Source organism: Anser anser (assembly GCF_964211835.1).
Source record: "Anser anser genome assembly, chromosome: 1".
Taxonomy (NCBI): domain Eukaryota; kingdom Metazoa; phylum Chordata; class Aves; order Anseriformes; family Anatidae; genus Anser; species Anser anser.
The window spans coordinates 76388276-76408786 of NC_139720.1; the positions used below are offsets into that span (position 1 = coordinate 76388276).

At 40.7% G+C, this 20511-nt stretch overlaps 1 protein-coding gene across 12 annotated transcripts in view; it reads left to right on the plus strand.

Annotated features, from left to right (window-relative positions):
- The window catches only part of ITPR2 (inositol 1,4,5-trisphosphate receptor type 2), a 266325-nt gene that overhangs the window by 144084 nt on the left and 101730 nt on the right, over positions 1-20511 (plus strand). For all 12 annotated transcript variants that reach the window (XR_014578295.1, XM_083820748.1, XM_083820746.1 and 9 more), the window contains 3 exons: positions 2210-2400; positions 3234-3376; positions 5393-5501. Coding sequence is in view for 11 of the 12 variants with exons in the window: in XM_083820748.1 (XP_083676874.1) it covers positions 2210-2400; positions 3234-3376; positions 5393-5501 (443 nt within the window). In the remaining variant the exon portion in view is untranslated. The remainder of the gene's footprint in view (positions 1-2209; positions 2401-3233; positions 3377-5392; positions 5502-20511) is intronic.

Here is a 20511-nt window from a genome sequence, read left to right on the forward strand (position 1 = left end):
TCCTCTGTATATCAGGATTCTGCATACATGCCACTTAATTGAGAAGTAAGCATTGTCCGATAACATTCTAGTGATTGACATTAGGACACAATAAATTGCATTGATAGGCAACAGCACCCCAACCACCCTGGCAGAACTTTAATGGGCTTCTTTAATAGAAGTAGGCAGCAACAGGGCAAATGTCTTGAAAAACAACCCAGTCAAGTAACATGGAAAACAGTCATTAGAAATAATGGCCAGCCATACGTAGTATTTTCCTCATGATAATCCAGAACCTTGCCTTCAAAGCAAGTAGAGAATGGGAAGGAAAAATCAACTGCCAGTGTCAAAACTGCTGTGCTTCTGATGATGATGATTCATGTATGATTGTTGGGAAACATGTCATCCCATCCTGACCTAAGCAATTTTTTTTTTTATTTTTTTTTTTAAGTCTGTGTGGCAAGCTGTTTAAAAGAAAGTGCTTACCAGAAATAGAATAGGAGAGCTTTCTTCCATCCTAGTTAAGCACCCTAGTCTGCAGTTGAAGACTCTGGTCCTGCATCAGGATACACCTTCACAGGCACTGCTGAGCCAGGGACAGGAGGGCACCCTGCACCAGTGGGAGGTACTCAAAGGATGAGGATGTACATAACAGCATGCTTGCTGTAGTCTGAGATGGGGGTTGAGTTTTCACAGCCAATTTTAATTTTATTATAAATGTTGGCATTACAGTGTAGTATCTGGGGGTAGGGAAAGTTTCTGGCTGGGATCTGAGACTCACTGTGCTTGGCAACATACGAGCCTTCCTTCATCAGAGCCACATGCATGACTTTGTGCTTGCATGTACTCCTGTTGGTTTTGATGGATATCCTGTTTAGGAAAGAAGGGCATCTATTGACATCATGAGTTCAGAACCTAAAGTTTTAAGAAATGGGAGGGAGAGGTGGAATATTTTTGAAGCCTTCCACTTCTATGCAAAGCACTCGTGTTAGCGCAGAGCAGTGGGGAAATGCCTTAGAGAAATGACGTGCAGAACTTCAATATGGGCCAATGCTTTTTAAAAAGCATTTCAATAAGAAAAGAAAAAGTCAGTTACTATCAGCTTATGGTAGAAAACCCCAAATGAACTGTTTCCCCACTCAACTTCTCAGTTTATTAACCATAAACAGCGCCATGGAAACTAAACAAAAAGACGTAGAATATAAAGCCTAATCTTGTAAATGCGACCTAATCTTTCAAATAGAGGTATTACTGCATCAATACCTTGTTTATTTTTTGAATTTCAGGCGACTCATGCTGGGCCTTAGAAGAATGTCACTGATCTCCAGTGAAATCTATGGTTCTATGGAATGGAGAGATGCAGCTAGTACAAATATATTCATAGAGGAAAAGGCAGTTACCTTCTAGCATTGTCTTTCAAACTTTCTTTTCAAATAACAGTTCAGTATGCAATGGTACTTTAATAGTGGATGCACTGTAAGAATTGGAACAAGTTGTCCCCCAGTTTTTTTCTCTGATACTCTGTCTTTTGTTACCTCCTCCCTACCCTCAAAATCTTAAAATAAATAAATAAATAAAAAATCACAATATTGATCTGGATTTGCCAATTGTAGCTGTTTATCAGTTATATTGCAGTGATGTCCAAGAATCCCATAGCTTAACAACCCTGGCTATGTAATAAACTGAAGGAAGAGAAAAGAAGAGATGGTCTTTCAATTTTAATTTGTATGCACTTGGTTTCTCAAGGACTTTGCAACAAAAATAGGCAGAAAAGCAATAAACAGCACTTGGGATAAATTGGCTAAATGTGCATATGTCGACTGAGAAGATCTTTCAAATTTACTCCTGAATACAGGAAAAACCAGCTGTTGAAAAAATAATGTGTGTTCTTTTTGTTACTCTTATTATTATTCATGGTTCTGATTTTTTATGAGTTAGTAAAAAAAAGCTTTAATAAAATAAGTGTCTGTATCTATGAAAATATGTACTGGAAATGATCCTCATCTCATTTTAAGTGGTACAGCTCACTTTCTTTAACTAGAGTATAGCTGATATTTACCAGCTTAGGTTTTGATCTTTATTTTTAAAACCCACTGAAGTGAAATCCCAACCCCAATTCCATCATCCTCCAACTTCAAGGGTATCAGGATTTTGCATGCCATGATCTGCAGAAGATTTTGAAGTTTTTCCCACTGTAAATTTATTCTTTTTTTTTTTCTTCCTCCTAAAGCAAAGAACCGTGGGATTGCAATTCCAGTGGATTTGGATAGCCAGGTCAACACCTTGTTCATGAAGAGTCACTCTAACATGGTACAGAGGGCAGCGATGGGGTGGAGAATGTCAGCCCGCAGTGGACCTCGTTTTAAAGAAGCTCTTGGTGGGCCTGCCTGGGATTACAGAAATATAATAGAAAAACTACAGGTACAAAATAGCAAATGGCTTGGGTGCTAGTAATGGCTGTGCATTTATCTAATATGGGCCAGGGGGGTAAAACACCAGAGAGAGACTCATTGCATTTGTAGTGCTGGATTACAGTGAACGTTTTACTTCTAGGTGGGAGGAGCAGAGGACTCAGCTCTTCTTTGGTGTCTGTTCAAAGTGAAGCCAACACTCAGGGCCTTTTGATTCATGATCTAAATTCAGAAGTCGGTAGAGAGGGGTAGGAAGTGTGTTTTTTTACCCCAAAGTGATCCACAGAGAAGGATCTCCTTTCTGCCGTGTCATGGTCACATGTCATTGTCCTGTTTGGGGTGTGGAGAGAGGTACTGGGCTTTATAGGAGCCATTATGTCAGGTTTGTGTCACTGGAGATTACTTACGAGATGAAAATCACCTTCTGCATGTAGTGGTTAAACGACATCAAGTGTTTATGGACTAAGAAAACAGCAGAACCCAGAAAAATGGAGGAACCCTACATACGCAGGAAGCAACACTTCAGGTTATATACTAATAACATATATATGACAAACAGCGTTTTTCCAGCACATCATCATCCTGACTGTTCCTGAGTGTTTCTGAGGCATTAGTATAGAGGAGAAATTTGAAAGAGAATAGCAACATGAATAGTAATGGGCACCTTCCCCTCCTCACCCAGTTTGAGGAGTGACATGGAGAAGGGAATGAGGTTGCTTTACTGTAACCTGGGCTAGCAAGTGCCAGAAATGGGTCAGGTAGCCCACAGTATTTTGCAGCTCCACAGCAACTTTCTTCTAGTTTTCTTGGTCAGCTGTAGTGACATTCCTCTTTATTTCCTAGGATGTGGTGTCCTCCTTGGAGCAGCAGTTCACTCCCATGATGCAAGCTGAGTTCTCAGTGCTGGTTGATGTGCTGCACAGTCCAGAGCTTCTTTTTCCTGAGGGGAGCGATGCCAGGATAAGATGTGGTGCTTTCATGTCCAAGTAAGTGGTTTAAGGAGAGACCTATTTGCTTCTTTGGAAAAGATGACAGGGAGGTAAAATTTTCAACAGCACTCGCCTCTGATTTTCAACAGCGACTTAAGCATATAGGAGTCTTGAGTTCATATTGAAAGCTTAAATTGAGGTCTTTGGCTGCATGTTTTATGGTTTTTGGAGGTTTAGGAGTCTGGAGAGGAGTAGGGAGAGAGGTTTACTTGACTTGTCTGCCTAGAAATTTAATCTTAGTAGCTTGTTATGATTCTGACAGGCACAACCTGCTTCTATTTTCTTAATGGGCTGCTTTTGCTATTAAGTTTCTTCAAACTGACAGCAGAAACTTGGACTTCCCATGGTAGAATCTTCAAGAATTCATAATGAAGTAGGGTGTGCAGTGCTATTTTTTTTGATAAAGCAAATAAATCTTTTGATTTTTATTTTAAACTGCTAACAGCTCTTTTTAAAATATATTTCATTGGCACCTCATCCGATCCTGAATTATTAGATGCTTAATTTGCAGTTTGTGCATTGAAATAAAGATGTTCAATATATTTTAATAGTCCTCTAGTGAGATGCCCTCTATGCCCTTGAGAAACTCTAATTTAAGCAGAGGTAATGTGAGGGAAATGGACACATTAGGCAGCTCTCCTGTTTCCTTGGCTTTCTGCATATTCTGCAGAGGCAGCGTTATAAGAATATACTTTATATGTTTGGAAAAATGAAGCTAAATTCTGAGCTTGTCCCATCCCATTCCCTATGTCCAAACTCATGTTCAAAGTCAGCACCAAATGAAGTCTAGGGCAGCTGAATGTGGCCCCTGTAATGCAATAAACAGGTTTCTCTTGTATTTAATTAACTTCCATGGCAAAGAATGTTTTGCAGGACTATGCAGGATATCGTAAGATAAAGATGTAACTCTTCAAAAAGCACTGTTAGTACTGCAGGCCTGAGAGCTGATTTTTTTCGGACTCGTAGCTCATGAAATTGGTTAACATGACTATGGGAGAGTCCTGCATGGTGTTTCTAGTGAGTCCAGGATGGCCTTAGCACACAAACTTAGCAGTAATTTAAATAATTGGTTCTGTTGTGCTATAGATGATGCAATGTCATCCCTCCCAACCCTGCTTTAGGTGTCTGTAATTTAAGATTGTTAATGGGTCTGTGTAAATGGGTAGCCACAGTGCCTTTGCTGTGTGCTGATCATAGGCCATAATACGAAGAACACTGTTCTGTCAACGGTAAGTCAACACTGGTACTGAAGGAAGAAAACCAGTCTAAGGCCTTCAGATTTCTTCCTCTTTTGTGTTCTCACAGTAGCAATGCAAGGACTTGCTCTGTACAGAGACTGAAAGGCTTCTTCTGGCATTCTGCTTCTTCTGCTTAAGCAGATTTAAAACTCAAACTCCCATCATAGTCTTAGTTGGAGGCAGAAATATACCTTGTTTTCTGACTTTAAAACAGTCCTGTAAAGTTGTGTGAATGTGTAAACAATGGTTATGTTTCATCCAAATAACTGCATTTTTGAGTGACTCCATGTAAAGTTTTAGGAATGCTTTGGAGATCCTTCTGGATCCTTTTGAGTGGATGCTGTTTGCTAATTATATGATAAATAGTATTATAAACACTAGTGAGGTTGGAAGTTGTATAAAGGCTATAGCTTTTAAAATTTCAACAAGTATGATGAACACTAATTACCTTTAAATAAACGTTAAGATGAATGCATGCTTATCTCTAAATAGATAAAGAAGGGGTGAAAGGGCAAGTTTGGATCTTAATCTGGAAGCATTCAGGAAAAAGTGGATGTAGAATTCTGCTTTCTGTATGGCAAGAAGATATACAAATTGTAACAAAAAACTCGCAACATGTTGAAAGTCCCATTTCCTTTTTCAATTATGATTTCTTTTGTCTACTTTTATTTCCTTGAGGAAAAATATAGTGACAGGCAATTTTTGCATGAAGAAATTGTAGCATGGCTTAGTAACAATGTGCAATGCTCTTTAAGATTTAATATTTTACCTTAAGGTTGATTAATCACACAAAGAAGCTAATGGAGAAAGAAGAAAAGCTCTGCATTAAAATTCTTCAGACATTACGAGAAATGCTTGACAAGAAAACTAACTTTGCGGAAGAGGTACTGCTACCATTTCACTATTAAATATAGAACTAATTGCATGGTATTAAAATGTTGGCTCTAGGAAAGTAACAGAATATGACATGATTTCAATTTCTTACATGTTTTAAAGATGGTGTGGTGTCTCAGAAACAATGTGGCAAGACAGAAAGTAAGATTTAAACAAAAGAAACTATGTGCCTCACATGGATAATTTTGTACCAGGGACTCTACAAGAGTTAAAGCAATGAATTAGCAGTAGCAAGTGTTGGTATATGTGATCATTATGTATTGAATATCCTGTATTTCTGCAAACTAGTCCTTAGGTCTGACATCTGACTTTATCTAGCATATAATCAATTGAAAACATAAGTTTTTTTAATTACAAGAGTACAGTTTTTTCCCCGCTGCCTGTGGTACCAGACTTCTGTAATCCATATACTTAAGGATCATAAATGTGTGACAGAAATATGTAATGTTCAGAGTTGCCAGTTTTATGGAGAACTGACATAGTCTGTACTCTGTAAAGTGTCTAATTTTTTCTTGCACCTATTAACACTCCTCCCTCTCCTCATGTTACCCAGTTTTGTCTCACAAAAACTTTTTCAAATACTTACTTCATTTTGCCTTGTGCGTTTGCATATTGGTAGCTAGATTCAGATTTATATCTCAGCTGTCCCTTTCTAAAAGTTTTAAGCCTGATCCCAATACCTTTTGTGTGGTTTCTTATCCATATTTCTTAGTATTCCCCCAAATTCTTTCAGTATTATTCATTCTAAAATATGAATCACAGAACTATTACCTAATTTTTCCCTGCTATTATTTTCATTTGTTCACAGCTGACATGTTTAGTCAAGTATGTTCATGGGTTTCACTTTATTTTGAGAAAATATGCTGATCACAACCCAGCATCACACTGTTTCACTGTCTTAGGCTTTTACACCCAAATATTTTGACATGTCTAAGTAACAGTGCTCATTCATACTATTGTACCTGGCAAAGTTATCCGCCATTCAGATATAAAAGCTATGAGAATCAAGCTTAGTCCTAATCTAACATGAAGAATTTTTTTTTTTTGTGACTAAGATGTCTATGCCTATTTCTGAATGTATGAGACTTACTTTTACAGTTAAGTGTTTTGGTCCTGTCAAATGATGTGATAAGGTAGCAAGACGCTCTCTTCTCTTTATGATAAATGAGCCATATATTAGAACTGTGAAACATTCACATTGTCTTTGTTTTGACTGTATACTATTTGTTTTGATATCAACATATGGACATAAGAACATGTCACCCAGGCTAGACAGGATAAAAGAATCTCAATGCACAACAGTGAAATGAAGACAAAGGCGAAATAGCAAAACATTAGCCTTTCTCTATACAGAGACAACCAGAGCACACAGAGCAAACCAACCTGCTCTTCATCTCCTGTAAATAAGCTAGCTCAAAGAAGAATGTGGTTAGGCCTGGGCAGAAAGATGTGTTGTTTTTTTTTTTAATGTTATGACAAGAGTTTCACAGGTGAAGCAGAAATTATTCTTAGTTATTATTCTTTCCTACTCTGATAGCTGTCTGGGTCCATAATCCCACTGCATCACATAGAAAAACTTACTTGGTTTTCTAACTGTATGTTATGAAGAACTGTGCCAAACCTCTCCAAAACAGTTGTGTTGACCCATCAAAAGTTAACAGCATCTCAGAACTACGGGGGGGGGGCGGGGGGGGAAGGGGGAAGAAAAGCAATGCTTCAACATAGGACTTCTAAAACGAAACAAAAAACCTTTCCTATTCTGATTGCTCTTTGTACCCAGTTGTGGATGCTGATAAATTAAGATTGAGTGAAGCCACCAGAGGGATTGTGCTCCATTGGTATGTAGGGGCACTTCACCCAGCCAGCCCAGCCTCTGTTTCTCAGGGGGGGCATCAAGTGGTGTATGCCCAGACCCCTCTCTTACCTCCATAATCTCAGTAGTGGCAAGGGCATGATGGATGGAAGAGCTGGTTGGGATACAGAATTTCTCCTTCATGCTGTATTGTGAATCCCATAAATTTTAAATGTGAGGCACATAATGAGTCAGTGCAAACAAATAAATGAGTAAACAAGCTTGTATGATTTGCATGCGCATCTCTGGCTTTCTACTCTTATGAGTCATTGTTCACAATATGGCCTTCAGAATAGCAAAAATAGCACAATGAATAGCCTGTTGAGCGTTTCCAACTTTTTTTGATCTGTGATGTCACTGCCTCCAATGTTTTTCAATTGTGTTATGCTGATACTAAAAAACTAAAGTAAATATTTAACAGTAACACCAGAACAAAGCTACATAGGGACACATGATTCCCCGACAGAGAGCCTGAGTTTGTTATTCATCCATTATAATGTATTTTGTGTGATAAATTTGGCAGAAATGGTAAACCTCTGGTACTGCAGACTTTGCCACAGTAAGAAACTTGGAAGAAATAATGAAATTAAATTCCACCATCTCTTTATTTCCTTTTACTTCCCACAGTTAAGATCCAGGTCTGGGAACCTGGTCTTCTGTTGTCTTTGTCTTTCATTTGGCCACTTACCTTTCATTTGACTACCATTTGTTTTGTTGAAGGAACAGTAGGAAAAGATAGCCTTAAGAGCTTATTTCACTGTTTGTAAGCCTTTTCCCAGTCCTTCCCACATCCATTCCCTCGAGTCAACTGTATTGTTGAGCCTCCCTCTACTGGTGTGTTTCTGGGCTGTGCTGCTTGTGCTTTCCTGTCTCCATCCTTAGTTGTCCTTGCAGCTTGCCTTTGAGGCAGTGCTTGCTTGTGCATTGTTTTGCTTAGTGCTGCAACATCTGATCGCGTTAGGAATCAAAGTTTAACTTCAGAAGTTTGATATAAGGTATATAAATGACACATTAAACCTCTTGGTCGTTGGTTGGCTTTCATAAGTAATTGCAGGTGATTATCACATTCTCCCTGGAGTTCTGTGTTAAGTCCTAGTCCTATTTGTATTGATTAGGTAACTAACTGGAATGAAACTTGATCTACAGCCTCTCTCTTACATCAGACTCTACCAGAACTGTGCTGAGGCACTTGGGTGAAGCAGTATGTGGAGGAAGTCGACAGTTATCTCTTCCTATACTGTGGTATAGATAAAAGTATACTTTAGATTAACTGTTTAAGAAGAGAAACAGGAGAGACTGCAAGGACTATACTTAGGCTAGATCCATTCCATCTGTTTGTTTTTTATTGCTGGTGGATTTGACCCATTTGACCCATTTGACAAGAACAGAGGGAACTTGGTCTAGAATTTCTGAAATTTTTATTCATGTCTTTTTCTTGACCTTTACCATAGTGCTTGATTTCAGTTTAATTTCTCTGTGAATGCTAACTGTAGACCTCAGAATATGTGTTTCAGGATATGGGGAACATTTCCAAAAGCACCTGAGAGATGTAGGCCACAGATAACACTTTGCAAATGACTGGAGCAGAGTTAAATCTTAACATTATCTCGCTGCCCTGCTGAAAGCAACTGTCCCTACAACAGTGCTGGTGGGCTAGGAGAGGAAAGTGCTCCCAGCTGCTTCAAAGAGAGTTCAGAAGCTTAATTTAAACCCACCCTCAGTGAATTGGATGAAGTTGTTGAACTCTGACTGAAGTGTGCTCTTATAGCAACATCTCAGCCCACTCTGGCTGCTGACATGTTAGTGCATGTACGTGTTAGGGCATGTACAACCTTCTGATTTCCCAGTTCTTAAATGAGGCCAACATCTCTGGGAAAAAATACTCTCTCTGATAACATGCATATTTGACAAGTTTACTGTAACGTTATTGGCTGGTCAGTGTTAATAGATCATAGTGCATAAGAGAATATGGCAGAATCCAAGGGCGTATATCCTGCCAAATGGTAGTTCCTAGATAAAACATAGTCATAAGTAGACTGAACGCTTCAGGAAGGGTTATTTGTGCTGCAGAAGTTTTTATACCTTTTTACTGCTTTAGGTGTTGAACTACAGTATAAATAATTGAAAACTTTGAGTATTTTTTAAGTGTCAGCAGAACAAAGACTGTGTAAGCTGCTTAATTGTCAGAAATACTTAGTTGTGCTTCTCACTTTGTTTTTTGTTCCTGGAAAAACTCCTGAAAAATATTCTCTTAATACATTTGCACCAGCTTTATGATTTAAAATCATAGAATTTCCATTAAAACTTGCAGTTTGGAGTGTTAACATTTCTGTATTCCACTTTAGTTCTGAAATGTAAGTGAACCTCCCCTCTTTGTTTTCAGCAACAACACCAAATATACACGTGAAATTTAGTACAGCTTCTTTTTCACTACAAACTTCCCAGATGTTGTCACTATTGGCTATTGGTCATTTTGTGCCAGAACATGTGTCTTTTCATGTGCAGCTGTTGAGAAAACTTGAATGAATTTTTCAAAAGGAATAAAAAGTCCCAGTTCATGAATGTATTGATCTAGCAGTCAAGCTGAAACCAGTGGGAGCTGCAGGTCTCTTTCTGATGGGAAAAATGGTCTCATTGTGTGCCTTAGAAGCCAGCAGAGGTTTCTGGGAGCCGTTGCAGTATTGTCCCACTGTTGCAGCTGCAAATCAAAGACATTTCTAAGTTACATTGCCTTCTATTCTATAACCTCATCCTTTCAAGATGGTTTTACTTGTTTGCATCTGTGAATTAGCATTCAGATAAATAACATATGTAGGTAAAAAAAAATAAGTGGGGAAATAAGGAATATTTCAGAACATGAGGGGTTGCTATAATGTATTATAACTAAAAAGGACACTTATTTTAAGTGGGAGAAAGAACAGGATGTGAAATACCTTTATTTGTGTTACTACTCACATTTTGGATTGGTGGCACTACAGACGTTCTGAAGAATCATATTTACTTTTTCACCAATTTTGCTGTCTGCTTTGTTTTTGATCATATAGGAAAATGACTATGCACAACCCTGATTTTTTTTTCCTGTTGTCAATATTCTCCTTACTAAGCTTAGTGAAACTGTAACGTAATATGGGGTTAGAAATACTATTGGAGAATGTTTAAGCTCAATGCTGTTTACAATGATTCTTTAAAAAAAAATTTACAGTTGAGGTGGTAAAGGACATTTTTACAGTGTCTTGCATTAAAACATCTTGCATTAAAACCTTACTTTAGGAAAGCAGCCACAGTTTGGAAGGAACTGGAGGTGCAGGGAGGAAAAGCATTTGGTCAGCTTTAGCAGTGGCAGGCTGGTTGCTATGACCAACCTATGGTTGCTATGACATGCTTCTGTTATGGTCAAGAAGCCACTGTTCTGAATTTGTCACAACAGTTAAGTGTTGCAGAAAGGTCAAATACTGGTGGGACAAACTCCTCTGTCTGTATGAGGGTTTACATGAAGGCAGTGGTCTGTGGTAGAACCTAAGCCTGCACTGATTCAATGCAGTGGAAGATTGGAGCTTTGCTATTGCCATGAATCCCTCTGAGCCAGTAATTGCAGCAGAAGGAGTGTCAGAGCATTCAGATACACAAGACTAAACAGTAAATGTGGTCAGACCCTTAAAGTGCGGTAATTCCTCATTATACCCATATGCTGACATTTTACAAGCCAAAGAAATAAAAACCTACAACAAAACAAATTAATGCAGTTTCACTCTACCCCCTCTCTCAGCTGGAAGCTGGAGTAATTAAGCACAGAGATACCACAAAGCAGGTGATACTGTTGTTTTTACTGGCTAGGCATTGTTAGCCTTGGTATTTAGTGCCTCAGGCCATCAGTCACTAAGGGGTATTGTTACTGCTGCACGTTTCTGGTGCTTTATCACACAGCATAAAATAGACAAATCCGAAGTAACTTCCCTAATCTTCATGGTACTTCTTCTGTAATGTGCATTGTTCTGGACCGTCCCTAGATATTCTACTGGCTTTCTAATCATCAACATTTTATAGAGATGTATTTTGATTCTAGTGCAAGAACCTGTAAGTGGAACAACTCAGTCTATGCAAAGCATGACTTCTTTTTAAGGGACACTTTTTTTCTGTAAGTCACAGGCAGCAGGCATTTGATCCAGATTTGGACTATCATCTACTTGTGTTTGGAGGGATGTTCAAAGCCCCTTGACTTAGGCCAGTTGTGAGGTGCTTGTTGTGGTGTGTGTCGAGCGTAGTCTCAAGCAGAGTGCATTTTGTTCACCCGAAGAGTAACTTCAAAACTGAAAGTCATCTGTCAAGGACAGGTAGGAGACACCTCTTCTGAAGTGTAAAGTCATGACCTAGTGAAAGACAAACACTTTAATCTGCTGTGGTGAGAGTGAAGCACATGCCTTCTTTACAGGACTGGGTGCTTTGATTTTGCCCTCTCTTTAATATGTAATTGTTAACTGTCACCGTCATCCAAATATATTATCTCTGGAGACTTTAAGGTACTTTTAAATCAGCTGATAGTTGAGTGAGCAGTGGTGTTCACTGCTTATCGGTACTTATTTTTCTTTCTTTCAAAACCTTTGTTTTGCATTTATTTATTTATTTGTTCTCCAAATCTTAAACAAATCTAGTGGCAGGATACCAAGGCTGAGAAAATTTGTGGTTGTAAATACATTTCCTTCTAAAGACCATAGCATCCCAGCAGCTCATATTTATCACATTTTCTTTTCACAGAATATGATACGTTGTTATCCAGATTTTTTTTTCAGAAATATTAAGCCCCGAATCTTAAATGATAAATCGTTTTGGAACTTGTGTCATCTGCCCTTCTCACATATATCTTTCCTCTGAAGGAGCATCTGATACTGTAAAATATTTTTTCTGTAGATACTGATTTAGACAGTATCAGACAAAACAATAACAAACTAGAGTAGCTTTTCCTTGCTCTGAACTTCAGATGTCCAACTTGTGCTCTGTAATTTCCCCTCTGCATAGTGTTTGTGACATTTGAATACTCCGTGTATTTTTCCTTCATTTTTTTCACGAGTTCCTTTCTATGGATCTGATCTGAAGAAGAGCAAAGCCAGCAGAGAGATTCCAACCTATTGCAAACTGTTTGGCATCCTTCCCTATTAATACTACTTTTTGTTAAAAGCAAACAGGAAAGAGTGCAAGGGAAGGGAGCCGTTTAATAAATGAAACCTTCACAGACCTCTGAATATGCTTCATGTCACCTTACTCAAGTACAAAATTGCTGGACCTGATCAAGATCCTTTATATAAAGAACAATAATTGGGTTATTTTTTGTTTTTCTGTTATAAATACATGTAGGATGGATTTCAGTAAAGATTTCAGTTCATCTAGAATTTAAATTCCATGCTCATTAAAGCTATTTGAATTGAATTCTATGTCATGAAGGGATTGGGATCAAGGTTTTATTTCTGTCTGACTTTATTTATGTATTTTTAATTGTGACTAAAACAGCCAAAGATTTTTAGGAATTTAGTAGAAGGTTCTAGCAGGTACTAGGTTGGCGAGGGGATAGGTACTGACCTAAGGTGACCAAAGGTGTGTTGTAGATTAGTAAATAAACTGAGTCAGCAGTTTTATCACATGGTTCACATCTACAGATTTGAGGAATTTTGTGTGAGAATGTATTCATATGCGTAAATGTAAATATTTATTTTAGATAGATGATTTATTCCTATTGCATCTCTTTTTGCAGTGAGCAGCATATTACCTCCATGGTGGAGTCATATTAGAAGATAAATATTTGAATGTGCTTTCTGTGTCCTGCCATGTTGTTTTGTTTTTAATGGAGTACATGTTCTTGCTTAGAATGTAAAGTGTCTGATATACCTTAATGCTTTCAGAGTTACTCAGCATGAGGAAAAATACAATTCCCATGGCCAACCAAATTTTAGCAATTGGTGTTTGTTTCAAGTATCCGGGTCACATCCTGAGAAGCCTGTATTTGTGCTTATTCTCAGAGGAAGAACAAGTCATATAGGTGCAATACCTATTTTCCTACCCTGCCTGCCCAGTGCTAGGAGGAGCCGTAGTGAGGTGAGGAGAGTTCCAAGGAATGTGCGAGTGATGAGTATGGGGGGAGAAACAAATTGCAGGCATCGTGATATCTGGGATAGCTGCAGTTATTCTGGGGTGTTAGGAGGATAAAGCTGAATGAACCTTTTTCCTGACTGTGAGCAGGAGGAAGTTTTTCTGCCCCCCCACCACACACTTCTATGTATTAATTGCTATACATCAAGTCTACGTTTCTGAGCAGTTACTGTATCTCTGCTGGGGAATGTTTGTAATTTTTATTGATGAGCACAGAGGAGTGCTGCAGTATCATGGAGACCACTGTGTGGCAACTGTGGACTTCTCAAAAATGTCTCCTGTCTGTGGGAGCAGGTCAGCTGCTGCTGCTTCTGCACAGACTAATTCCCACAGCAGTCAAATGTCTGCAGTCATGGAGAGGGCGAGAGAAAATGTCTCCTTCAGTCTTGAATTTCCTTGGAAGGGAGAAGGGTTGTTTTGTTTTGTGTTTTTTGTTGTTGACTGTCACAAATTTGCTGTTGCTTTATTTAATATGTTTCAGCAACAGCCCTGTTTGTACTTTGCAATTGCACCAGAGATAGCAGTGAGCAGAATTCAATGCATTGTATTAAGGATGGCCAATGAATATTTATGATAGACCTAGGGAGCCAGTAATAAAAATGAAATCGGCATGATGCCACTAGATCCAAATCTTTGATCTCTGTTTTAAGAGAAAATACAATAAAGCAGGGGATAATAGAGTCATTATAATGGAATGGTTAGTTATAGTTAGTTAGGGCAGCATGAATAGGTGGTGTTACATAAATGCTTTAGTCAAACATTTGTGACTTGGTAATGTGTTTTAGGAATGGAGTTGCTAAAGAAAACCTCAGTTTATGGTATTGTTTGGTTTTGTCAGTCAAAACACGAAGAACTAAGGACGCATCTCTTTCAGATACCAGGGTGGGCTATGCTCTTGCTTTTCTCAGGGAAGCAAAGGCAGTAAGAGCCAGCAAGGCCCTTCTGCTCGGCCTCTCGCTGTGCTTCTGCTCTTGGCTTTCACCCTGTGAGCAGGAAGGGTTACAAGGTGGCAGTTGCACTCTGTTTCCTGTCCAGGCTGTCTTGTCAAATGGGAGGGGATGCTTGGGGTTGTTGCAGAGAGAGGAAGGCTCAGGGTTAGGCATCACCCAGGAAGATGCAAGGGCCCTGGCTAGAGACATGCCCCAGCTGGAGCCTCTTACCTCTATCTGGAGCAGGAAGGGACTAGTGCAATGTGCAGACACATTGCCTAATGTGGGGAAGCCTAATGAAAGAGTCTGTATTTGACAGGGATGAGGAGCAGTAGTGAGTGAGCTATTTTTCTTTTTAATGGTTGCAATTACTTGCTTAACACCCTTGCCACACTAAGCAAGAAGCAGAGGAGGGTTGATCCCAGGCCACAGATGAAAGCTGATCTTGAAGTCTCTGTCTAGCCAGACATGAGGAGCAAATGGAAACTCACTGTTTTCTGATTTGTTTCATACTGATGTAATTTCTAAGGGACTTCATCACTAATGACATCTGGCAAGGGATTAGTCCATACTGTGGTCCAACTCCCCTCCCCCCCCTCCCCCCCCCCCCCCTTTCAAGGAAAAGAAAGTATATGCTATATTGAACTTCAGAAAACAACTATTAAGCAACCACAGTACCACAGTAACTGCTGCTGATACGGGTTTTTTATCTGATGAGGATTTTACCCAGCATGTTTGGCCTTGGAGGAGCGCCTGGATGGTATTGCCAGCTGGAATTGTCAGAGCTGCTTTGTTTTCTGTCCCAGGAAAACAGAAGCCTGTCGGGCAGTCACTCTTGCTCTTATTTCATATCCCTGCTTAGTCAGAGTTGCCAGCCCTAAGCATTGAAAATCCTGAGTCAGGCCACAAACAAATCGTGAGATTTGGCTTGAAAATCATGAGATTTTTTTAATTGCAAGTAGTTTATTTGGGATTCCTTTGAGCCTTTGGAGTGTCTTTTCTTCAAACCTTTATTCTACAAATCCCAGAGCTTGAAATATGCTTCACTGAATTATGCACACGCTTGTTTACTTAAATGAAAGCCAGATTCATTTTTGGTTACCTGACCTCTGGAGTTCCCAGGGAAAAGACCAGAATATCCACATGATGTGCGTTGACCAGGCTGTTCAATGAGGGGTCTGTTCTGGAGTTGATGATTACCTTGAGGATTATGAGCTTAATTATCTCGGTGTCACTTTGACCCCTGGGCTTTTTGCAGAGAGCTTTTTTTTTTTAGGCAGAGTCTGAAAGTGTTCTTTCAGTTTATGGCAATGAGCACTTTGTGCAGGTTGTGCCTTGTTTACCTTGCAACAGCTTTTCATGGGCGGCACGTGGCATCTTGCCAGTGAAGTCTGATTATTCCATTTTCTTCCTGCTGCAGGTTCACCATCAGTCAGGTCTGGCTTGGAGGGTGCACATGCGAATGCTTTCTGTCATAAACAGTCACATGCGTAACATGCTGATGTGCATGGATATCAGTGAGAGGCTGTATGGGCTCTCAGTTGGCTGACCTGTGAGACGAGGAAGCTTGCTCGTAAGGTTTGGACTAGTGTTGATAACTCCAGATGCAGAGCTGTCACGTGAGGTCGGGGCAAGGACCTTATCAGACTGGAAATTCCTGTTGGCAGAGTTGTCCAAAACATTTTGTCTCTAAGTACTGAAGAGTTACACTAGTTATGTCTCCTTATATTCCTTTTTCCTGCAAGCCTTTTATCCCCTTCCACCCTTTTTTGGTTTTGTTTTGTTTTTTGCTACCTTCCTCCTCTTTCCTGCAGGAAACTGCAAGCTGATTTTTGGACTCCTCAGCTGTATATGGTAGCAGTTTGTGTCCCAGTAGCCCCACATCAAGTAGGGCTGGATGCCAGTCTATCTGTCTCAGGTGCCAAAGAAATGTAGATAACCCTGAGTTCTCAGGTCTTCGGTATGAAGACTTCTTGCTGACTCCAGGGAAACAACTTGGAGTTGGAGGCAAGATAGAGGGGAAATACTTGTTGCCAATCTCAACCATGCAGAAAAGTGTGACAGGAGGGACCCTGTTCATACATACTGTTCCTAACTGAACCTTAAGAAAGCATTAAACCTTGAGTGAACCAGGAATTTTCTCAGCTATAAGAAACAAGAAGTTCTCAGCTCTAGGGTTCCTCCAGGCCACTATACTGGGTTTAGTTTAGCCCTTTTGAAAATCAAACTCTTTAAATATAAGAAGTTTGACTGTGGCTATCTAAAAATGAAAATCTTTGCATTTATGCAAATGCTGGACATAGTTGTGAAATTCTTCCTCTTTCATTGGTCAGGGCAGGTTTTTCAAAGTGGCTGGAAATGTTACTGAAGAATAGAGAATAAGCAGCCTTTTCATGATTTTTGTGAAGAAACTCATGTTAACTAGGTTGCTTTTGTGAGGCAGAGGAAATAACAGTGATAATTCACTGCTAGCAGTAAAGTGGGTGATGGCCAGTGAATTTCACCTGGAGTAACACAGAGGATTGTTGTTGTTATATCACAGTCTTTATTAAATTTGCCCTGGTTGTTGTTAGCATTTTGGTCAAATAATAATTTTAATTCTGACAACAAAACTGACCATAAGGACCCAGAAGGCCCTTTTTACAAATGGAAGTTGAATGGTTTAAGCTGTACTTTCCTTTTTTTTCTTCACATTGAAGTATTCTTACAGTGAATAACATCATGTATAGGAAAAACTCAGATTTTGCTATTTGAGCTTGGATTTTTGTTCTGCTGCCTTGTGTGGAAATGTCTGCATGAAGAGAAAAAAAAAAAACAAAAAAAAAACAGCAAGAGTAACAAGTTCAAGGGACTGCTTTGGTCTGTGGTGTGCTTAGTCAGAAACAAGTAATTTGTATTGCAGAAATCTGGGCAGAGTGCTACCTATTTCTGCCTGTGTGTGCAAATAACCTGCTATGCCACACAGCCAAAGGAAAGGGAGTCAAATGAGAGCAGAGCTGGCTGTGTTTTAGTGTGCAGAGCACACATATTGAGCTAGTATTAGGAGGAGGCAAATGAACTGGCTCCTTCTGGGGTCTTAACTGATGCACTGGGAGGTTAGTTGGAAGGGCTGGCCCTCTGGAGTGTGATCTGCAGATAGGCCCTTGACTTAAGTGAAGCTGTTTATATAAACAGATGATTTCCATACCTGTGATACTGAAAGAGCTTGTTTTAACTCAGTACCAAATTCTAGTGTACCCTGTAATCTAAATGGAGGGGTTTGTACTTCCTTTTTAAAAAAACAAACAAAAAAACCAACAACAAAAACTAGTCAAACAAGCCAACTAGTTGATACATCTGTTAATTCAACATGTATTTAAACTGATTTTTAAACACTAAAGAATTTGAAACTGGAAGAAATAGTTCCCTTGATTTCTTAAACCTTCTCTATCATTCCTATTTCTCTACACACTTCTTCCTTTTCTCTCTGTTTCATTCTGATTTTTAGCTGAAGACAGACTTTATTTGAGAGCAGGAAAGGAAGTGTTGCTGGGATGATGTTTTCTTTTGAACTAGCCAATAGTTTATGGCTAGTTTTAGATGCTTATGCATCTTAAGTTCAGTGCTTTGACTGCCCCACTCAAGAACCGTGAGGTAATAAAATCAGAGTAAATTAAATGCGTTTTCTCAAGCCCTCTGCATGATTCCGAACTATTAATTTCACGCTACAGCTTTGCCAGATGAAAAGGAGCTACTTTATTGCCCCAGACTGCACAGTGCACGTACATCTCCATCTTCCAGTAGGGGCCCCCAAAGCCACAGGAGGTGGCAAGCCAGCCGCTGGGCAGCTGCAGCTGTGCACAAAGGGGCTCTTTCAGACATGTTCTTGCTAGAAAAGCACATGTGCAGCTAAAACAAGTTACAGTGCCCATCTGACTTGAGCAAGAGCCACCTGGGGAAACAGTCTTATTTTTTAATGAGGTTGGTGAATATATATATTGCACTAATGCTTGTTTCTGACTTGGTCGACACTGTGTGTTTGGGCCCAGACTGACTTCATTCTAGATTTTTGTGCTGTGAGATGGGTCGCTGAAGGACAAGGTAAGGGAACTGATCTCCCCTCTGACAGGCTGGCTGCTTGAATATGTTGTCACTTTTTGCCGTGAGTCTGTTGCCCAGTCCCTGCACTCCTTGCAGTGTGTCGCTGCGGTGGAACGTGGCGGGGCAGCAGAGGGTACTTTCAAGTACCATAAGCCATCTCCTGTTTTGGGCTTCTCTCCAGAGGACCAAATGACTCACCTTCAAAGGTCTCTCTGAAAGTAGAACCAGGACTTTGTGTATGACAGTGCAGAACCTAGCAGTTGGCTTGGTGCCCATTTTGTCTGCCTTAAATCAAGCGAACAGTGTGCTCTTGGGCTTTGTGAATGAAAGATTTGTTGAACAAATAGTATGAAGTCTTAACAAACACTGATTTAGTAAGCTTGGCTTTGGATTATCTGCATAAATTCTTGTTCTGAAGTTGGCTTCTATTGGGAAAAAGCACGCCTTTTTTATTTGCTGAAATGTTGGCATACATGAAAGGAGTCACTTCTCGAGTCATACAGACTTCAAAGACTCATCCTGCTGTGCTGGCTAGCTGGAGTTGCAATGCCCTTTCTCCTGAAGGAGTAATTTTGGGTCAAGGTGGCTCCAAAAACCTACAGTCCAAAGGAAGACAAAACACAGAGACGAGGACATAGCACTGTCCATTACAGAGTGCCCCGTGGTGTACGGACACTGAAGATGAGTATGTGTGGGATGGCTGGCAGCTTGCAGCTCAGTAAGTTGGATGTCAGTATGAGGCTGGTGCAGGTTGTGATGCATGTTAACTGTGTGCTCCTCCCAGCACTCAGCTGTGACCTGCAGCTTTTGTATTTGGCGATGCAGATCTGCAGATGGTGAAACTGGTAGGAATCCCATTGCCTGAAGTGCATCTAGCCCCTGCCTTTGACATGGGGAGGAGCGTGCTTTTATCCCCAGCAGTTAATATATATCCATTATTAAGTAATGCCTGCCTTGTCTGTGGAAAAATCCCTTCAGGTGAGTCATACCTGGCGTGATCAATATGTGCTAGGCAGAAGAGAGCAGTTACCAGACCTCCCTGCACGTGCTCAGGGGCTGCTTAGGGCACAAGCCCGGAGATGTCTCGAGTGGGCCGGGAAGGAGCAGGGACATGGCCTCTGGCCTCTGTGCACCTTGGGGTGGGGGTGAAAGGCGCAGTCAGTTGGGTGACCCCCATCTCAGGGGCTCGCCAGGCCCCAGACCCCATGGCGAGCAGCAGGTGCCTGAGGAACACACGGGTGGCCGCTCTCCAGCTGGCAGTGCCGCAGCCTGTGCTCCCCTGGGAACACCCTCAGTTAGGCGGGGAGGCCAGCTCCCATGGCCCCCCAGTGTGGGGCAGCCAGTGTGAGGAGACAGCTTTTACCTTGGACGCTGTGCGTGTCTTCACCCGCTCTAATCTCCTCCGCCTCGTGAGCAATTTAATGAACTGTTTTGGCTGGTGGGGGGGAGAGGTCCCGTTCTCCCATGCTGCTGCAAAAGGTCCCCAAAACATATGAGCGTACATGTGAGTGGGGCGCGCAGGCTGGGGCTGCAGGGCATGATGGCAGGAGAGGCCAGCCGCCAAGCCGATGAGGCGAGGAAGAGCGCCGTCCTCCCCGGCCAGCAGCCGCGCGTGATTATGTAACGCCTGCAGTGTCTGGCACCGCGCTCCGGCAGAGGCCGTCACGTGTCGTGCAACGCTCTTGGCCCTGAAATTCAATTAGGTTGCGCCGAACGATCGTGAGTCTGCATGAGATAAGCTTTTACTGTTACACACTAGAAAGCAAATGGGTTGATTAGCTTCTCATGAATTGATAAATTGCTCCTGTAATTCCAGCAAGGGTATTTGCATTGCGTATACATCATCATGCCACCAAAAAGAGCCTGAAATTAAGCATTATGTAACCTGGCTCAAACAGCAACAACAACAGCAGCAACAAAAGGAAACAAACAACGATCTCTCCTCATTCTGCCCTGCCCTGCCACTGCCAAAAGATCACAGAAAAAGGTTTTGTTGCTGCT